The sequence below is a fragment of the Mustelus asterias genome, chromosome 3 (genome assembly GCF_964213995.1).
Source record: "Mustelus asterias chromosome 3, sMusAst1.hap1.1, whole genome shotgun sequence".
Taxonomy (NCBI): Eukaryota; Metazoa; Chordata; class Chondrichthyes; order Carcharhiniformes; family Triakidae; genus Mustelus; species Mustelus asterias.
The window spans coordinates 105,831,420-105,853,833 of record NC_135803.1 but is presented as its reverse complement, the minus strand read 5'-3'; the positions used below and the strand labels follow the sequence as shown (position 1 = coordinate 105,853,833).

The 22,414-nt window shown below is 41.6% G+C and overlaps 1 protein-coding gene across 1 annotated transcript in view; it reads left to right on the top strand.

The window, feature by feature from the left end:
* Positions 1–22,414, top strand: part of LOC144491857 (protein bassoon-like) — a 517,892-nt gene that overhangs the window by 356,482 nt on the left and 138,996 nt on the right. The window contains exons 7-9 of the mRNA XM_078210147.1: positions 79–1,226; positions 9,912–9,990; positions 15,073–15,171. Coding sequence (XP_078066273.1) covers positions 79–1,226; positions 9,912–9,990; positions 15,073–15,171 — 1,326 coding nt within the window. The remainder of the gene's footprint in view (positions 1–78; positions 1,227–9,911; positions 9,991–15,072; positions 15,172–22,414) is intronic.

Below are 22,414 nucleotides of genomic sequence, written 5' to 3'. Positions count from 1 at the left end.
CTTTGCATGGCTACAGCCTTGGTACCACAGATGCAGCAGGAGAACAGAGTGACTGTAATATGTTTTTGGTTTTTGAAGCCTATCACTTGGGCCAAGAGGAGACAGACTGGTTCGAAAAACCAAGGGAGCGTTCCAGACATTACAGTGGACAGTCTTCATCGCAGAGACGCAGTCACCGAAACCACTCACGCCACAACTATGACGAGGCACCAGATGATTCATGGCAACCGGCGGAGCGTTCACAGTCACGGTACTCCTCAAAGGATCATCAGAAACAGTCTGCGTACCAGTATGGAGAGGCTGGCCGACATTCTTCACGTCATGCGGTTGAGGAGCCTTCTCGCAAGTCGTCAAGGCAACATCCAAAAGAACAGCATCGCCAAGAATCCCGGCAATATTCCCAGCAGCCTTCACAAAGAAGAAGTCAAACAGAGCCGAGATCTCAACGGGATTCTCACTTGGGTTCTGCTGAGTGGACGCAGCCTCGATCATCATCTGGGCATCACCCAGACGCTGAGCTACCACGATCACAGAAGCACTCGCAGCAGCAGCAACAACAACAACAACAGGCAGCTAGAAAACAATCTGAACCACAGCCTCCACAGCAACAAATTCGGTCACAGCACACTCAACCACAACCATCGCGACAAAGTCATTCGCAGCAGCAAGTACGGCAGTCACCTTCACAGCAAGCGAGGCAACCATCATCGCAAGCGCAGCAACGAGCACCACCACTGCAGCAGCAACAACCACGCCAACCTCAACCACAGCAACAGGCACGGCAATCGCAGCAGCAACAGGCACGGCAATCGCAGCAGCAACAAGTTCGGCCACAACAACAGCAGCAACAGCCAGGGCCAATACAGCAGCAGCAGCAACCGGCCCAGCAGCAACCGGCCCAGCAGCAACCGGCCCAGCAGCATCCGGCCCAGCAGCATCCGGCCCAGCAGCATCCGGCCCAGCAGCATCCGGCCCAGCAGCAACCGGCCCAGCAGCAACCGGCCCAGCAGCAACCGGCCCAGCAGCAACCGGCCCAGCAGCAACCGGCCCAGCAGCAACCGGCCCAGCAGCAACCGGCCCAGCAGCAACCACAACAGCAGCAACCACAACAGCAGCAACCACAACAGCAGCAACAACAACAACCACGGCAGCAGACTCTTCAGCAACCTGCAGGGCAGCCCCAGCCACAGGCACAACATCCACAAACAAGGCCTGCCACCACCATGGTAATTTTTATTCATGGTTCCAACTAATTATCAGTGTTATGAATGTTCATGTTTTTTTTTGCTTTTTCTCCCTTTTGTCCCTGTTTCTCCAATACTATTCCACAGAAGCTGACAGATCTCCAGTACCTCACCAAAGTTACCATTCTTAATTTGTCATTCCAGACACTGAGTATTACCAGGCCATCCCAATGTGGAGGCATCACATCAAGCCCAATCCTATGTGTGACAAACATCAGCTAACAAGGATTACTGCTCTGGGTTCAGTCCAAAGATGTGAGGGTTAGGTTGATTGGCAATGCTAAATTGCCCCTTAGTGTAAGGGGGTAAATAAGTGAAGTTATGGGGATAGAGCCAGGGAGAGATTGTGATTGGTGCAGACTTGATGGACCAAATGGCATCTTTCTGCACTGTAGGGATTCTATGATCAGGAATAGGAACAATGGCTGGCCCTTCGTCCCCCTGATTGAGGGAGACAGCCTAAGTTTAGCACTATTTTGTGCTGCCCGAGCTAATATCAGTCAGTTCAAATCAGGCATCAAGTCTCAGTCCTTCCAGTTCAAATGGCTCCTGGATGTAATATTTCAAACAACTTTTAAATTTTTAGTCAGCTCCCTCTAGAGCATTCAATCTTTGAAATAAAACTTTTATGATTCCTTTCTTTTTTCCATATTGGAGCTATTCCCTGAATACTTTTTTTTTACATTTCTCTGCTGATTAAAATGCTGACAAATTGTGATTGTTTTCAGGTGTCCAAAAAGTGAAATTTAACTAATTGGCAAGCGAAATATGGCAGCCCAATTGAGGTTAAAATTTGATGATTGAAACTGATTTGAGTCTGTGCTTCAAGTTGATCTGAAACATAGGCCTGAAGTTTACAGTGGTAATGACAATGAAACTGACAGTGTTCACCATCACTGGTGAAACTGAAGCTGACAGCAACTTCAGGTATCTCTGCACATGTGCAGAATAACATGTATTTCAGAAGTCGTTGCCAGTGATCCTGTACTCCCAGAATGATATCATTAAGCAATCGGTGAATTGACAAAAACTTCCACTTTTACACTTTTAGTCTCCATAAAATCCTTCTAAAAATTTACACCTTGTTAAATTGAATGTACAAATTCCATATTTACTGCAAAACACCCTCACTGTCCTTGAAAAACTACTTTTGTAACTGTGGAATATCCAATTCCATCATCATGATTTAAAAATCCACATTTCAAACCTATTTTAAAAAGTTTATGATAACTTAGCTTCTGTCTTAATCCAATCATAATCATTTAGACTGCTATCCACCACCTGAAAATCTAAACTAAAAGTAAAGGATAATCAGTACTTTTAATTTCCCAGTTTGCTGTCTGTGAGAATTCTTGAATGTGATCAGCTGCTTACCCTGTTTGTGGGTATCACTGCTGCTGGATGCCTGGAGATCCCCTTGGCACCATTGCGAAAGGAGAAAACACACCACAGAGATGACCAGATCTTTGTGGGCAATTTTCTTCAAGATCAGCAACGACTACTGTTGTTTCACCACTAATAGCAAAATCCAGCTGATGAGATATTAAATAATAATTATTTCAGACTCCGTTATAGTTCAGGCAGTAACTTGACTGACTATTTTGTCTGTGCCAGGGTGAGGCAGTCACATCATTGTTATTGTGCTGGAGGTTTGTTCTAGTAAAAGGCAGTACTCCATTGCACGCAGACTGTCAGTCTGTCTTTGTGTTTTTCATAACATCTAACTTTCATGAGCTATCTGGAGCTTAAAGCAAGTTATACATATGAAGTAACACAAGAATGTGTCTCTTCTACACATATAAAAGCAATTGTTTAAATAAATCAGTTATCTGCAATTGCTTTCCAGTAAAGCTGTGCTGTACTAAAATCCTTCCCTGTTCTCATATAGCTCCTTAGCTACCTATTATCCAGGGCCCTTAATGATTTCCTCATCCAAGCGCATCAAAAACTTACATTTTCAGCCTACCACTTACCACAGTTTATGAGTGCGCCATCATCAGCCACTCTGTACGTAGGCAGCAAGAGCAAGCAAGAGATATAGAATCATAAAATAGTTGCACCACAGAAGGAGGCCATCTGATCCCTTGTGTCTCTGCTGGCTCTCTGTAAGAGCTGGCCAGAGAATCTCAATCCACTGCCTTTTCCCCATTGCCTTTTCGCTTTACCAATTATTCAATTCTCTTTTGAAAGCCACAGTTGAATCTGTTCTCTACCACACTCTCGGGCAGTGCACTCCAAATACTAACCACTCACTGCATAAAATGTTGAATTAAGGCTAGAGGCGTGTATGAAGTGTAAGAAGCCTAATCACAAAAGGTCCTTTGTGAATATTGCATCTGAAGAATGTGCTTGCCATATGACAGCATGCTCAGAATGCAAATACGTTTTTCCTGTTCTTTACACAGAGTCAAGATAAAGGCCACCCGAGTGATTTTTAATGGTATCAGTGCCAAAATGTGAAAAAGTATTGATTAGTAGTTCAGAATTCACAATCAGTTCAGGACTTTTAAAAATCTTTTCACGGGATGCGAGCAACATTGGCAAGGCTAGAATTGTTGCCAAACCTAAATTGCCCCTTAGAAGGTGATAGTGAGTGATCTTCTTGAACTGCTGCAGTCCATATGGTTTAGGCATGCCCATTGTGCTGTTAGAGTGTTAGTTTTTTGACCCAAGATGACAAGAAAAAAAAGTATTAATCTGTAAGGCTATCACTGGAGAAATTCTTTTATCTCCCTTGGTTTAGCAAAGTTAAAGGTGATAATTAAACAGGAAAACCCATCCCAAAACAAATGTCTGCAATAACAAAAAGTTAAATCAATTATAGGAGGTACTCTACATCTAGATACTCCCAGAAAGTGGGGCGTTATTCATGATGAATATAAGCACAACAGAATGCCTCACAGTCTTAGGATTCAACAGTGCCAGTGGATTGTGTAAGTTACCATTAACGATCAGAAAATTTGTTATGTCCCAAGCTTTTATGTCCTAAGCTGACCTCCCTTCACATTCACGCCAAGGCCAGATTTAACATCAAGTTGTTCAGAACCTTTCACTCTGCCTGTCACAAATCTGTCATACAATTTGATCAGCAGAAAAGGTGGCATCGTCTTGACATAGCATGCAGATGAGTTTCATTATAGGTAATTTGGCTTTTAACATAATGAAAGCTCCCATGGCATTTTACAGGAGTCTTATGAAACAGAATTTGACACAAAATACCTTAGGAGATAGTAAGTCAGATGACCAGTGGCTACCAGTGGAGCAATGAAAGCCCGATGCACGGAGGAGGAAGTGGAGGAGCACAGATAGGGAGGGGCATGATCATGAAATGATTTAACAACAAATTTGAGTTTTACAAATTAACACATTTCTCAGCCAGAAACCAATGTAGATCAACAAGTAAGCACAAGAGTGAAAAGTGGATGGTGGTTAAACCAACAGCTGCTGAGCCCTGGAATGTATTCCCTAAACCTCTCCACTCCCTACCTCTTAAGACACCCCTTAATAACTACCTCTTTGATCAAACTTATGGTCATCTGACTTACCATCTCCTTAGGTATTTTGTGTCAAATTTTGTTTGATAAGTCTCCTGTAAAATGTCTTGGGAGCTTTTACTATGTCAAAAGTGATATATAAGTGCAACGTGCTGTCCCTTAGAGTTGTTGTTAGGAATATCCCTTCACCTGGAAATTGTCTTGGTTGAGAAATCTCAATCAGTTGGGTTGAGGGAATTAGGGATAGGGAACAAAAATGAGGTCTTGGATCAGGGTCAGGAACCCCTACTACAAATTACATGGGTCAAGGAACATCACTTGGAATTGTACTGGAATCAGGAAATGCTAGTAAAATTTGGTTAGAGTGAAGGAATACCAGTTGGAGTTAACTCCAAGAAGGATGATGCAACTGGAAAATGAACTAGGGCAAAAAGAGTTAAGTTACGAGGACAGGTTGCATGAACAAGCCTTTTAGTCCCTTGGGTATAGAAGTTAAGGATAATCTAATTGAAGAATAACTAAAGAATTTGAAAGGTTAAATAGAAACAATGTGCTCTGCTGGGGGGAGCCCAAAGCAAAAGAATGTGACCTTAAAATTAGAGCTCGAACATTCAGAGTTGATGTCAGGATACACTGCTTCACACACACAGCGGCGGAAATCTGAACTTTCCCTCCCAAAAAGCTGTGAATGCTCTGTCAGCTTAAACTTTGAAAACTGGGATTTTTGTTAGGTAATGTATGAATGGATATGGAACCAAGGCAGATAAGTGGAGTTAAGATAGAGATCATCCATAATCTAATTGAATGGAGTCTTTCAGCATCAGAAGACATGATGGAATCTCTACCTGCTAAAATGCACCGAACTCAGTCTTTGTCAACACTCTAGCACATATGTGGCAGCACAGTCTCTACCAGTACCTTAAATATTAATCCACTAGACTAATAATATGTGCATCTTTACTTTTCAATGTGTGTCTCACAAATAAATCACTTTTTGAATGTTTGTGTTACACAATCTTATATATCACATTGTGCCACAAAGAGGTAAATATGTGTGTTACATAACGTAAGAAATAGGAGCAGAAGTAGGCTGTACCACGGCCTCTTGAATCTGCTCCACCATTCAGTAAAATTTTGACTGATTTGATCTGTCCTCAACGGCAACTTCTGTTCCCCATAGTCTTTAAATCCCTTGAACTTCAAACATCCCAGCCTTGAATAAATTTGATGACTTAGCCTCCGCAGCTCTTTGGGGTAGAGAATTCCACAGATTAATGACTCCCTAGGAGAAGAAATTCCTCATCTCCATGTAAAGTGACCCCTTATTCCAAAACGATGTCCCCTAGACCTAGATTTCCTCATGGGAAAACATCCTTACAGCATCTACCCAGTCAAGCTCCCTCAAAATGTTTCAATAAAATCACCTCTCATTCTTTTAAACTCCATGAATATCGGTCCAATGATCTCAACCTTTCCTCATAAGACAACCTCTTCATCTCTGAACTGTCCCAATGCAAGTATATCCCTTTTTAAATAAGGAGACCAAAACTGTGTACAGTACTCTAGGTATGGTCCCAGCAACTCCTAGTACAATTGCAACAAGATTTCCCTAATTTAATTCTCCACCCCGTTTGCAATTAAGGTCAGTATTCCAATTGCCTTCTTAATTACTTGCGTCCCTGCATACTAATATTTTGTGTTTCATGTACAAGGGCACCCATATCCCTCTGTATTGCAGTATTCTGTCTCTATTTAAATAATACTCTACCCTTTTCAACAAAGTGGTCAACCTCACATTTTCCTACATTATTTTCCATCCACTGAATTTTTGCCCACTCATTTAATATATGTGTATGCCTTTGCAGACTCTTTCTGTCCTCCTCATAACTTGCTTTTCCCACCCGCCATTGCCTCGTCAATGAATTTGACAATGTACTCAGTACCTTCATCCAAGTTATTAATGTAACTAGGGCTGAAGATAGAGCTTTAAGCTAATTAATAAGGGTGTGGGGGAGAGTTCAGGAGAAGGGAAATTTAGAAAATTAAAGAGAAAGGACAGGACAATAATGCAGGGTACTGAAATGGCTAATGGTAACTGGTCAGAGTAAGGAAAATGTTTTAAAAAGACAACATTAAAGATGTGCAACATTCATTAACAAGATAAATAAATTGGCACAAGTAGGAATACATAGGCATGATCTGATAGCCATTATAGAGACATAGTTGCAAGGTGACCGGGGCTGGTAATTGAATATTCAGGGATATTTGACATTTTGGAAGGATAGGCAGAAAGGAGAATGAGGAGGGGTGATCTTGTTAATAAAGGATGAGATCAGTACCGTAGTGAGAAATTATCTTGTCATAGAATGTCAAGATATAGAATCAATTTGAGTGGAGATAAATACCAAGGAGCCCAAGTGTGATCATATACCACAATACCATTGTAGTGTGAGTCATGTCAGCCAATCCCACTTTTAAAAAAAAGATAAGTCACTTCTGTGCAAATTGCATGGAAAAACTAATGATTTGGCGTGAGTGTAGCATACCAGCATTACAAATCATGCAGTACAAAGGCTGGAGCCCAAGGTTTGCATTGCATTGGAACTGTTGCCATGGCATTGAACAGTCATTTTTTCCTCATTCCTCCTTTGTGATATAAAATTGCATTTTGTGTTACACCACAGAGTATTAAATAGGTGATTATGCAGCACTCCGCGCATCCAAAGCATTTATCATGTCTTCCCCTAGCTTAGGAAATTGGTACAAGGCAGTGACACAGAGCTATTTGAACCTCTTATTGTATCAGTGCCTTCTAATAAACTCCAGCCGATAACTTGATCTTGCCTTTGTTCTGCAAGGCTAAACAATAATTTCACTGCCCAATAGACTGAAACATAAAATCAATAAAGACACATGGCTGAGCAACCTCTTGGCAGATTTCATCCATGTTAAAAATGTTATTGAATTATTTTAAAGAGCACCTGAAATTCCAAGAGTAATAATTTTGCCATGCAGAATATACAGAACTAAAGAGAAACTGACCCAGTGAGCTGGCCAGCATGTGAAACAGAGGAGGGTCGATTAACTTTTCAGCTGTGATCTTTAATGGACCATTTTTCTCCATAAGACATGCATCAACTGGGATTGTCTTCAACATATCCATTCAATCCTGGAAGAAAAAATAAACAGAAGATCGAAATACACCTGCAACTATCTTTTAAATATCCCTTCAATGCCCTACTGCTTACAGTACAATTTCAAATCAGTCATCTAATTTCAAAGCTACATATGTTCCATTGGCAGTGGCCAATCCTATTCTGGATCATTTAAATAACAGGGATGATAACTTATCAAATGTTGGACACATACCACTCTATAACCATCATTCAGGATCTCAAAGATAGTCACAGCTGCCATGACCTACTTATGCAGGTTACAGAGATATGCTACAGTTTGTGCCCACTTAGTATAATTGATTTGAGCTGGCTCACATCTTTCACCAACCAGATTTTGTCCTCATAAGATGACAAATCTTTTCAACTGACCATGAGAAATCTGTTAGTTTGCTGATTAAAATCAAGTTTTATTGATTAATTCAGACTGCAAAGGGACTAATAGTGCAGTGATTTCAGACACTCCCAGTATAACTTGTACATCTTAGTTAGAATTTTGCTAAATTTCTTTCAGATGTAGGATTCCAAATAATTGTGTTTGATTGCTATTGTTCTGACAGGTGGGAAAAATTGCCTGGCAGAGAAATTGGACGGTGAGGGAATTTTCTTTCCCCATACAAAGTGATGGGTAATTGGAAGATACTCGCAATAAAACAGTTAAATGTGATGTGGTTTCAGTCATTTAGAAGAGCTGGATAAATTCCGAAATCATGTTATATTTAGTGAATCATGATCATTCCTGGGGAGATGAGACTGAGGAGTCATAATGAAGCAATTAATCCTAGGCAAATGAGACTATAGAATATAACATGAATAATAGAAGTGTCAATGTCTTTCTCAACTTTAGATACTGGACATAAGTGGAACTGAATAAGTTACAAAAGATGCAATGAGCATGGTCTGTGAAAGGAATTAGACTACTTATGTTTTTCTCCTTTATGCTCGTGTAGGCTCCTTTAGTGGTGGTACTGAGGCATACTGCGGAGTTCCAAGCTGTATGTGTCCTCTGTAGCAACATATCTGCTTTTGTGCGTTAAGATGCAATATCATTTCTTATCTTGATAAATGTGGGGGAGGAAAGAAAACAGAAATGCAAATTCTGTACAGCTGGAATGTTAGACAAGTGTCAGCCTTAGCTTAATATTAGTACTCTTGCCTCTGAGTCACAAGATTATGGATCAAGCCCACCCTAGAGACTTAAGAACAGATCTAGCTGACACTCCTGTACAATACTGAGGGAGTGTTGCACCATTGGAGTTGGCAGTCTTTTGAACGTCTGTCCTCTCTGGTGGATGTAAATCTTACCATGCCAATGTAAAGGGTTAATGGTTATATTAATGAGCAAATAAGGTTAAGGATGATATAATTATGACATTGAGTTAGATGACCAAGAGGCTTCAAGAGAGCTAGGCGTAGACCAGTCATAGAAACCAGGTACTTAAATGAAGTCTTGTAAATAGTGTAAATGAATAGTTTCTGGAAAACCTCTCCACCGACTATCACAAGTCACTCATAGGTTAAGTTAAGCCTCTTCTAAACAACCATTATTCAAGAAAGAAAATATTTTTCCTTGGTTTCCTAGCCAAAATTTATCCTTCAGCCAACATCACTAAACAGATTACCTGATCATCGTCTCATTGCTGTTTGTGGGATCTTACTGGCCAGAATTTTATCGCCACACAGAATGGCGTTCTCCATTGGCCTCGGGCGGGATTTTACGAGCCTTGGGCGGGCGAGGTGGTAAAATTCTAAGTTAGTTTTAAAAGGGCTGGGACGCCAAGGCTGGTATTTTACGACCTCGCTCAGGCGAGGCTCATAAAATCCCGCTGAAGGCCAACGGAGAATTCCGTTCTACAAGCCGCGCCCGCCCCAATTCGAGGGCAGGCGTGGCAGTAAAATTCCAGCACAGATGTCATGAAAGATGCTGTATAAATGCAAGTTATTCTTTATTTTGTATACAATGTTTTCTAATGCTCATTTACTCCACCTTTGATTTCCAGACAAAGCCAGGACAGCCAACAGCTGGAAAACCTGCAGTCAAACAAGTGACCGCACCACAGCAAGCTGCTAATATAACAGGTATGTCTACCAGCAGCAGACCTCCAGTCAAAACACCAGTTCTGGTTAAAAGAGAATATGAGACAATACACATCTTTTTAGCCTGTCTTGATGCTCTCTCCACTCCCATTGTTTTGTTTCTTAAAGACTGGATTAGTTGTAAGTATTCGCATTCCAACCATTATTCATGTAAATTGAGTCTGTGTCTTATAAGTTCTGTTTGTGAACAGAATTCCCACTCACCTGAAGAAGGGGCTCAGAGCCTCGAAAGCTTGTGTGGCTTTTGCTACCAAATAAACCTGTTGGACTTTAACCTGGTGTTGTTAAACTTCTTAAAAGAGAATACTCAGATATAGTTCAAAAGTAATATTGTCTTCATAAGAGGGGAAGAGTGAAAATATTTGGATCTGGAAAACTGTGGTCCCTGGTCAAGAATAAATAGGACCAGATTGTACTGGAACAAGGCATCTCGTGACGTGTTCCATTAGCCATACAATTACATATCTTTTAAAAATTTTATTGCCCACAAAGTTGCTGGAAGTGCGAGCTATTAACAGTCCAATGAGGGCAGCAGGACTTTGATGAACAATGGGACAATGTATCTTAACCAATAAAAATAAGCATGAGAATAAACGTAGGAAGGGCTGAGAGGGAGGGTGAATTAGAGGGGATGAATCCAACATCAAATTAGGTACAGAAAAATAAATAGAGGGAAAAAAAGATTGGATTGAGAAATAGTAAAAGAGACAGGAAAGCAAGAAGATTTTGATTTAAATTTGAAAATTTTTGAGTTCTAAAACAGTTCACTGCCTAAAAGAATGAAACTCCACAATTAAGATTGTTTCCTTTCTGAGCAAGAGGGATTGATTGGCTATCAACAATTTTCACACTGTTAAAAGGGTACTTGCACTGCTAATTATAAGACAATTTCCTGTGGCAAGTTTAGCATTGCAATTAATGTGCAAATATTGTAACTTCATGAAAATCACAGGGAGATTGAGCATGAGTTCCCATGGAGCAGCATACATCAGCCAGCAGTTTGTGGCTATTTGCAATTCACTGGGTATCTATTTCCATGATGTAGATATCTATTTCCACACCACATGTTGATGGTTGATTTGCACAATAATGGCATGCTTTATCTGGATACCATTATTTTGCAGCAACATTTTGTTTGGATTGATGCCTCGGGGATGGAAGGTACAGAAGAATCTAAACGAAAGGGGGAAGGGCACAAGTACTCAAAAAAATACATTTAACAGGCCTAGGACTTGTGATATCCTCCTTGTTGTGCTCTTGAGAGACAGGGCATAGGCTTGCAGGGGAGAATGGCAAACTGATTATAAAATTGGTGGAAAAAGAGAAAACAGTATGTGATAATGTCAATTTTTCCTGTGTGGCTGTAAATGGGTCGAATTCTTCCACATTGTTCCATTCCATGGCCACTTTCACTCATTGTGTATCAATGATTTGAATACAGGTCTAGAACAAGTGGTGCTGAGAGTTACCAATGATACCAGATGGGAGTTAATTCATTAGATAGAAGCTATAAAATGATGATAAGATGGGGCCACAGGCTAAAAGTAACCCTACAGAATTTAGTGGCAGTAAGTAGATGACGTGTTTTGGTTTGTAAAAAGAACAGCAGTAATACGCTTTGAATAAAGTAGGTTCAGTATTGTGGAAGAAACAGAGGGATTAAAGGCAGGAACTGAGATTGATGGGGCTGTAAAAACAGCTAATTGAATTCTAGGTTCTATCTCAAAGTATAGTAATGAAGTGAAGAGATAACGATGAGTATATAACACCCCAATAGAACTTGAGTTGGAAGAGTGTGTAAGTATTGGACTCCACACTACAGGAAGAGTTGTGAGACTTGGGTGGGACACAACACATTCACTACAATGCTGCCTGTTGTGATTAAATATGATTTCAAAGAAAGATTTGAAAAATTACATTTTATCTTTGGAATGATGCACATAAGAGGACAATATAAGTGCTTATTTTTAGGAAAGAATGGAGGTGGGTAAACAGAAACAGTCTGTTTCTAGTTTTCAAGCAATCAAGAATGAAGGACCAAGTTCATGGCTTTCTAGGTCATTTTCAAATTACTCTTGCAGCTGATGGCCCATTCATTCTTTTATTTCAGCATTTCACAGGATGCCAGGAATCTGCTCTTTCTCTTCCTTCGTCACATTAGTGATGCCCTTCATTCATGCTCCAGCCTAATTCACTCCTTTTCCTTCTGGTCACACATCCTTAACGTGCACTAATTCGGTAATTCAGCACTGCAATGGTCAAATCACTAGGCATTTTGACTCCTTTGCACAGCAAGCAGGAAAAAAAGCTTGGCATTTAATTAATGACCTCCAACCACTTTCTTATTGTAATTTCTTTCCTTCTTATCTCATCAGTATTGCAATGGTCAGTGTTCCTCTGAACCTTCCTTCTCTTGTTCCATATAAGGTACAAATATGCCACTCTACATTACTCTTCCTAAATTCCTTACCATATTCTGCAACTTTAATGTATAGAGAGTCATTGAGGTTTACAGCATAGAAACAGGCCCTTCGTATGTGGACTTCTTCAGTTTCCCCACTCTCATACAATCTTCAGGCCTTTAAATCATAAACTTGATGATATCTAATTGTTACTTCCCATTTGAGCATGTCCCATTTGCTCATCGAACAATAGCTACATTCTTTTTTCCCTCTGAAAAATGATTGAGACTAAATACCCCACATGATGCAGTAGAGCATAGTGCTAACACAGCAGCACAGTGGTTAGCACTGCTGCTTCACAGCACCAGGGACCCGGGTTCGATTCCCGGCTTGGGTCACTGTCTGTGTGGAGTTTGCACATTCTCCCCGTGTCTGTGTGGGTTTCCTCCGGGTGCTCTTGTTTCCTCCCAAATTCTGAAAGACGTGCCGGTTAGGTGCATTGACCCGAACAGGCACCGCACTGTGGCGACTAGGGGAATTTCACAGTAACTTCATCGCAATGTTAATATAAGCCTTACTTGTGACGAATAAATAAATAAACTTTTAAACGAGAGAGGCATTCAGGTCATATCTGTAATCCTTGGCCTGTGCTGCGTCAGCTGGTTCTAACTCCGGAAAAGAGGGGGTGTTGCTTCAGTCCTTGTATCAGGAATGAAAAACATCTGACTGGATTCTTAATCCTAACCTCCATTCATTGACTTCTGCTGGCCAAAGTATATGAGGTCGTGAGCTTGTACCAAAAGAGAGAGAGCTTTAGTATCAAAAGAACTAAAACTGCTTCACTAATGGAGTCAAATAATTCAGGAAAGGGGGAGCAGGGGCCCAGATGGTTAGTGGAGTTAGAATTTAAAAGAAACAGATGTGATATTGGCAGTTTGTCTGCAATGCCCACTCAATCTGGTGGTCAGGGAACCCAAACCGTGTAAAGGTTCAGACCTCATTAATCTTTTTTGCCACTTGAGGCACTTTGCTACATCTCTCAGTTTGTGCAGGAGAAAAATCCTGTTAAAATGAGAACGGGGATATGATCTGGGTGATCCAAATGCCTCTGTTTTGCTACAATTTCAAAATGTATTCCTAGTCGAGGAGTTAACAATTGCATTAAAGAATCGTTACACAGTATATGAAAGCTACTAAAATTAAGACTAACCCGACTGTTGGAAAGATTAGTCAAGTCGTGGTTATCTCACTACTCAAATGATTGTGGCTGTTTGCCCATTCAGTCATTTGTGTAGCACTACAGCATTTCAAGATGAGTTTACCGGGCTCCAGCACTGCTGCAAGCACTGATTGGAATTCAAAAGGCATTAGAACTGCATAGTATAATGTAGACTTTAACTCCAACAGAAGTTGCTGAGTTTCTTGTCCAGGAATCGCCAGTTTTAAACAAATCAGCCTCATTCTCATCTCACTGGTTCTTGCCTGCATCTAATGCCTGCGATTAGGCATGCAACTGTTTGCAGGTGAAGATCGCACAGTCACTTGGGTAATTCACAGATGGACTTTTGCAGGGTTCTGTGGGAAATGAGAGACGAGGGCTGCAAAAGCCTTTCCTGTTGGAAACACACCATCATGATCACTTTCACTGTTAGGTCATTAAAATTAAGTGATAGGACCCCAGTTAATATGTGACTCGGAGAACTCCTCAACCATCCACTGTACAGTACTTACCATCATCGTCAGCTGTTCCTTGATTTGAGGATGACATCTATTCGGTTGTGAGTTTCTGCCATGAGTCTTCATGTGACTGAACAGGCCAATTCTCAAATCACAGATCTTTGGGTAGAATCATAGAATTCCTACAGTGCAGAAGGAGGCCATTTGGCCCACGGTGTATGCACCAGCAACAATCCCACCCAGGCCATATCCCCATAACCCCACATATTTACCGTGTTAGTCCCCATAACCCCCATATTTACTGTGTTAGTCCCCATGACACTAAGGGGCAATTTAGCATGGCCAATCAACCTAACCCACACATCTTTGGAATGTGGGCGGAAACCGGAGCACCCAGATGAAACCCATGCAGACACAGAGAACATTTAAATTCCACACACACACTGACCCGAGGCCGGAATTGAACCCGGGTCCTTGGCACTGTGAGGCAGCAATGCTAACCACTGTGCCGCCATGCTGCCATGGGGCAGGATGTCCCATGAGGTTGTGGGATCCAGAATGCAGGATTTGCTGTTTTTTCTTTCCTCTTTGCTGCCACTCTGCCTCATCATTAAGGCATTTGGACTCAAAAGCTTGATGGACAGGCTATCACCAATTTGAAAAATTGGTCGCAAATTCCTCCCAGTTAGTACATCATTAGAATGGGAAAAAGAGATGCCCACTTTTAACTCCCATTCAGCAAGGTTTCTCTTGGGGTGAGGAAGTTAAAAAAAAAAATCAGTCCTCTTAGCAGTAAGTCCTTCTACATTTTCTAATGCCTACTCAATGTATTTCAGCATGTTTCCCAACCTACATTTCCTGATGAACAAATTGTTGAATTACATTGCTATGATAAATTGTCTAGCAGTATATAATTTAATGAATGCAAACAGTATTTCTATGAGAATTGTAAGTATTTATATTCTTTATTTTGCTCTGACTATAGGTTCAAAACCAAGCGATGAAAAGGAAGGGGATATTGGAGCTTTCGTTTCCAAAATGTTGCCAGGAGGAGCGGCTGAACAGGCCGGGAAACTGACTGAAGGTAAAAAAAAATGCTGTACAAAAAGGTCAATAGAATATTTAAATAAGTTGAAACTTAAGTGGATTGAAATGCTGAAGAAGATCCCAGGTTTAATGTCTGTCAGAAAATGCAACTATTTTCCACTACCCCCAAGAAACTTTCAATTTGTTATTATCTTGATCTCTCCCCTTTCAAGTTACATTTTCAGCATACGAGAGACTTATCTTTCATAGTAATAACTTAGAAGTAAATCTCTCTACAATTGTTGTTTGGCTATTTTAATATATTTCTTTAACTTTTGCTTCTATTTATCAAGATAAGGGAATGGAACACTTCCCATTTTGGGGACCCCCATTTCAGTATAAAGCATTCCCAAGCCAGCTAAAGTATACGGTAATTTGCTGCACGATTAAGCTACGTTGACTCTGTCTCCTTATAGCAACCTGTACCACAGCCATTGTGACATTTTCCATTTTCAACACTTCAATCCTGTGACCTCTGAATGTGATTGCCAATATTGGAGTAAATTATTCCTAAATTAGACCTCATTTGATGACGAGCACAGCCATTTAGAAATAGCAGAAACCAGAATCGATTTCTAGTCTGGTGAGTCGCAGATTTCAGCTGAAATAGCGGTTAGAGGATAACTTAGTATCCTGGTGTGGGAGAAGAATATCACCTAGAATATCATGATTACTATCTAGCACCCTCTGTTGGGAATATATATGTTTGGATGCTGCATGACAGTAGCATTGGTTTGACTTATTGTGAAGGCACATTTATGAAAAATGACCACTTTGACACGTGGAACCATTTCTGAACCGCTCCTCCTGGCAATGTTTCACTTTTTGGAGAAGGAGAGAGATAAACTGGTCAATAAATAGCTCCGAATAAATTCTGCACCATGTGATACAAAATATTGTTGCAGTATCACTAATTTAGATTGAAAGTGAGGAAAGGTAACACATTGGAACAAATATCTCCACCAGCATATGCAGAGGGGATTGCTACAATGCGTAAGTTCAGTGTGTTTGATGGAAAGGATTTGTTAGCACAGCTGAAGTAGAATGTTCAGCTAATGTTCCCCTGAAAGTCAGTTCTGGCAACTTATATTAATATTTACATTAATAGGGGAGGTGATGACCAAGAGTACTATTGCCATACTATTAATCTAGAAACTCAGCAAATGTTCTGGGGCCCAGTTTCAAATCCTGCCATATCAAATGATGGAATTTGAATTCAATAAAAAAAATCTCGAATTAATAATCTGCAGATGACCATGAAACCATTGTCAATTGTCAGAAAAACCCATCTAGTTCACTAATGTCCTTTAAGGAAGTGTTAAGGGGCCTTGTGAGGAAACGTGAAATGAGAACAGGATGTCTGACTCATAGAGCCTGATTTTACCATTTTCATTCTAAGTGCTGAATCTAGGCGTAATGCAGATCCGACTTAGAAATCCGCTTTCAGGCACCCCCATACGCTCTCAGCCATCTCCAGTCCCATTCGCGCTGTGGGCGGGGCTTAGTGCGGCCGAAACGATCGGAGCTCTGAACTGCACATGCACAGTTAGAAAAAAATTGGAAAAAGCGCACCCGTGTCAGATCGCTCCTGGGCCGCAGAAAGCAGAGAAAGTAGCTCGAGCGCGAAAAGCGGGAGCGAGGGTGTATCTTGGGGGCGGGGGGGAGGGCAGATGGATCTCTGGTGGTGGGGGGGCAGATGGATATTTGGGGGGGGCAGGGGGGTCCGCTGCCACTCTGCGGGCGATTGGTGGGGGGGAGAGGGCCAGGGTAGCAATCGGTCTGGGTTGTGAGGGCGTGGATAAGGGGGGACAGTGATGTGTGTGTGTGTCCCTTATCTACCCCCATCAATCGCCCGCAGAGTGGCAGCGGACCCCCCTGCCAGAGATCCATCTGCCCCCCCCCCCGCCAGAGATCCATCTGCCCCCCCCGCCAGAGATCCATCTGTCCCCCCCCCCGCCAGAGATCCATCTGTCCCCCCCCCCGCCAGAGATCCATCTGCCCCCTCCCCGCCAGAGATCCATCTGCCCCCTCTCCCCGCCAGAGATCCATCTGCCCCCCCACCAGAGATCCATCTGCCCTCCCCCCCGAGATACATCTTAACTGCCACCCTCCCCGCCCCCCCCCCCCCCCCCCCCAAGACAACAATCTGGCCTCACTCCCTCCTGCCCCCCCCTCCCCAAAAAGAATGGTCTGGCCTCACTGCCCCCCCCCCCCCCAAACAACGATATGGCTCACTCCCCACCCCCCCCTCCCAGACAACATTCTGGCCTCACTCTCTCCCCCCCCCCCCCCCCCCCTCTCAACCACACAGCGATATGGCTCACTCCCCCCCCCCCCCCTCCCAGATGATGATCTGGCCTCTCGCCTCCTCCTCTCCCCCCCCCCCCCGACGCCCCCAGGACAACAAATCTCTCACTCCCATTTTGCACGCCTCTTAATGCCCATGTGTGTGTTGACAATGACTATGCGCTTGGGTGATGTTCCTTGTCTGGAGAGTTTTGTTCCCATGGTGTGTTTAAGTTTAGGTTTATTTATTAGTGTCATAAGTTGGCTTACGTTAACGCTGCAATGAAGTTACTGTGAAAATCCCCTAGTCGCCACATTTTGGCGCCTGTTCAAGTCACTTAAGGAGAATTTAGCATGGCCAATGAACCTAACCAGCACATCTTTCGGACTGTGGGAGAAAACCGGAACACCCAGAGGAAACCCACATTGACATGGGGAGGACGTGCAAACTCTGCACAGTGAACCCAAGCTGGGAATCGAACCCGGGTCCCTGGCGCTGTGAGGCAGCAGTGCTAACCACCATGCCACCCTTCCTTGGTGGCTGTTCCATTACTGTTGTTGGGGACTCATGGGACCTCTGGAATTGATGGTAGCTCTATACTCAGTACAGCTGGTGAAATCCCTTCCCCCTGACCAGCCAATTGTGATGAAGGAGCAACTTTGCTAATTGAATAATGCCTGTGTTTGCGCCAGTATATCTGATTGAGTTCCTTCAACTCCCACTTTGAGTTTCCAGCTGTGGAATTGTTGTTCATTTTCTTCTCCTGGTACCTTTGTGTTGTCTCTGAAATTTGTTTGTTCAATCTCGCAAGCTTGGTTCATTGAAGAGTTCAATTTATCATGCATTTCATCAGTATATACTCAGCTGCCTTTAAAATCTAGTTCAGCTCTGATGTGAACGTTTTCCTGTAGGACTGAGTCGTTTATCTGCAGCTCTTGCATCTCATTGCACTGACATGGTTTGCAACCATCTTGTGGTTTACTTGAATTTTGCCTTCCTCTCTGCAGTCTTCTGTCTTCCTCACTCTGGAGTCTTTTGTTTGCTCCTCTCTAGGTTCTCTTTCTGCCCTTTTTCAGGGGCCTGTTGTTGCCCTTTCTCTGTTGGCATGTTCAGGATTACCAGCCCAAGCTTTAGATTTGCTCCAGCTGAGTTGAGTAGCTGTTGCTTCCCATCTATAATCTGGAACTCGATATCTTCCTTCTTGCGATTACATTGGGTGTCAGAGTAACTGTCCATTTGGTGTGGGTATCATGCTACCAAATAGCTTCAATCTTAATTTCAAAGGCTTCCTTTTTGGATTGCCATGCTGAGCCAGTTGACAGAGACCTGAGAAGGTCATTATATTCCAAGATGCACCTGTGTATATCTGACTTTTTCTGCACTTGATACTCTCCCTCTACAGTCAGCATCGTAACAATCACAAACCATTCATCCCTTTTACACTTGACTGAACAAACCTGTTGTATCATGTATAATTCTTCATCAGACTCACCTGCTGATATCTGGCCACCTGTATAGCCTTGTTTTGCTTCTTTCTGGCCAAGCACTTGGGTGCAAAATGATTCTGCTTCTTGCAGTTAAAACACTGCTTTCCCCATGCTGGACAATTATTTTTTCCCTGTGCCTCTGCAGTATTTGCATCCTGCTCTTTGTCTGCGATTGCTCAGCTGTTTTGGCTTGTACTGTCTCTCAGCATAATGTTTCCCCTGGTCTGCTCTGCCACATATATGCTCTAGCTGACGTTTCATAGCTGCTGCATTTTGACGCATGTCTTATCACTTTCTTTAACATCAGTTTCTCATCTTTCAGTGGACTTGCTCACACCAAGGAGTCTGTCATGCCTAAGACTAATTTATCTTTAATCAGTTCACCTTCTAGCTGCCTGAAATCACATGATTCTGCTAGCTGCATTGCTGTAATAATGTACTGGTGACTGGTCTCATTCTCACCCTGAACTCTAGTGTTGAAAACATGTTGTTCATATGTAACATTCAAACAGGATTCAAAATGTACATTCAAGGTGTTCAAAATCTCAGATGTCTGTTTATCTGTTTGTCAGTTATATTTAGGGTGGTATACATTTTGTAGCAATCCCTCCCCAGCTTTGTTAAAAGTATTGCTACGTTTACCTTTTCAGGCTTGTTAATTAAGTCTTGCAATCTCATAATTTTGCCATTGTTAGTGGAAAAACTGCCAACTGGAGATGGAAGTGGAAAATTTACTGTAGCCATTTTCACTCATTCAGTAATTTACTTGCAGACATTTTTGTGTTCCTTTACTCTTTTCCTTAGTCCTTTTGCAACAGTTGTCTGCAGATTTGATTTTTTTGTGGGCCTTAGCTGTGTCTTCTCTCTGCAGCCAGTGTTTCACTTGCAGTTTATGCATGTTTTTCTTTTGTCCTTTTTTTCTTCAGCAGCTTTTTTGCAGCTTTGAACCTTTGTGTTCCTGGTCTTCTCTGCATCATTTTCAGGGTTCAAAGATCATTTTATTCTCCATTCTATGCACCATGTTTCATGCATAAGGACAGCAGTCATCTTCAGTATGGTCTCAGTGAGAAGATTTATTGAACTGGCCTTAAGATGTCTGCCTTTAGAGGTAGCCTCATGGCATAGTCACATGACAATGGAAAGCCAGATGTGTGAATCAAACTTGTTCCATTTCAAAACCCAAACAATCCCCTTTTTGTATTGAACAAAAGATACAAACATTGATGGTGTTTGATGCTTTATTGAGATCTACAAAAGTAAGATAAAGAAGTATACCCTGTTCCCTATCCTTTTGTTGTTGGTATACAGAGAAGCATGCACAGATACTGCACTGTGCTGCTGGATGCACATGGTTTGCAAGTAGATAGAGTCTTCTGAGCATGACCCCATTGAAGACCTTTCCAGTGTCTCTAAGGACTTTTTATCAGAAGTGGATAAAGTTAGAGATGTAACAGATTTTAAGCAAGTGCAGGGGCATAGAAAGGGTGGAATGTACGAATCATAAAACAGATGATGGTAAAAGCAAAATGACATGGTAATGAAGCAAATAAAGAATTAAAATATAAGCCTGTAAGAGGTGTAAATAACAAATTAACTTTACATCACCTATTTAATCTGGTCTGAGAATGTATTGGCTAAGCCTGTGAAATTAAAGTGGAAATCAGAATATATGTCTGTTCTTCAAATCTGCCTACTTTTCTATGGTTGGATGTGCAGTTCAACTTATGCAGATATAATAGAAGATATTTAAAACTTTCATTCTCATTGCTTTGTTTACTATATAACAAGTAGATTTGATTTTTATCTCTACAATGAGGCATGTTATGTGTGTATCAGCGTCCAATTTAAAAGGTACCCAATTACTTAAGAATATACAACAAAGGTATGCTACAAAGTTAGCTATTAAGAGTGAGTGAGTGTGATCCCTCTAATATTTCTAATGACTGTATGTTATTGGTTGGTGACCAGAGACATATCCACCTGTTTTCGGCCACTTCTTGTGTATTTTCTCCTCAATCCCTACTTCTCTCCAAAGGAATTTTGGGAGCTGCTTTATGATGGGCGAAACTGCTGGAAACAGCTTGCTGTCCATTCTACTGCTTAGAGGAAACTACTCATGGATAAAAATAAAATTGTTACTGAAATAGCTTTACTGAATTTCTGCTATCTTCTGGGAATATTTGTTCTGAAGATAAAAATGCACAAAGACATCGAGATATAAATAGACCTTGGAATCATCCGAGAAATTAGTAAAAAATGTAAAGTTGTCTATTTGAGCAAGCTTGAAATTCTTATAAGAGCATAGACCATATGGCCTCTCAAGTCTGCTACACCATTTAGTCATAAGTGATCGTCTGCCTCATCTCTAATTTCCCATCCACTCTGCATGTCCCTTGATTCCTCAAAACATCAGAAATCTGTCTATCCCAACCTTGAATATATTCAAAGATTTACAACCCTCCAACATTTTTCTCATCTCAGTCCCAAATGATTGAAAGTCATTGGAAATATTAGAGGGAACTCACTCTTAATAGCTAACTTTGTGGTACACCTTTGTTGCGTAGTCTTAAGTAATTGGGTACCTTTTGAAGTGAATACTGATGCACATATAACATGCCTCATTGTAGAGATAAAAATCTACTTGTTACGTAATAAACAAAGCGATGAGAATGAAAGTTTTAAATATGATCTATCATCATCCTGAGGATGTGCCCCCCATCTCCCGCGTGCCACATTCCCAAGCCTGAGGAAACAATCTCTCAGTGCCCAGGCTGTAAAGCTCCTTCAGAAGAATCAAAAGATATATCTAAGGTGTTGGCAAGCATAAGTTCAGATCCAGGAACCTTGTGAGATGAATGCCTTGATTGCATTGGTGGTGAGGTGCACATGAGAAATATGTGTCTGGATGTTCAATACAAAACAAACAATTTCTATTAATAATTGTCAATCTCAGTCTGCAAGGCTACACGGAAAGTTATTAGCAGAACTGAAGGTTCAAGAACAAGGTAGAGATAAAGCACACTAGTCTCGCAGAATGGATGAGATTTTATTTGGCAGTGACATTGAAAACCCAAAATGGGAATTGTCCCACAGCCCAGCATTTATATCCCAGTTCTACTAAGCACTGGGATGTAACAAAATGAAAGCTCCACTACTTCGCATGGCAGACCTGAAAAACCTTTCTCAGAAACTGATGAAAACACTGGAGTTGTACTAATTTTTTCTCTGTATTGTTTCTTTGACTTCCCAATTTCAGTGAAGTACATTTCAGTTTGGATACAAGAGTTACTGACCAACAATGAGAAGCTTACACAATTTTGCTTAACCTGAAAGATCTCAGCCCCAGCAAAGAATCTCATTCATGGATTCTAGCACTAGAACTTCCTTGAGACCTGCATCCCATTTTTTTTTAATGAACAGAATGAAAGATTTGCATTTTATATCTTCTCTCATGACCACCAGATGTT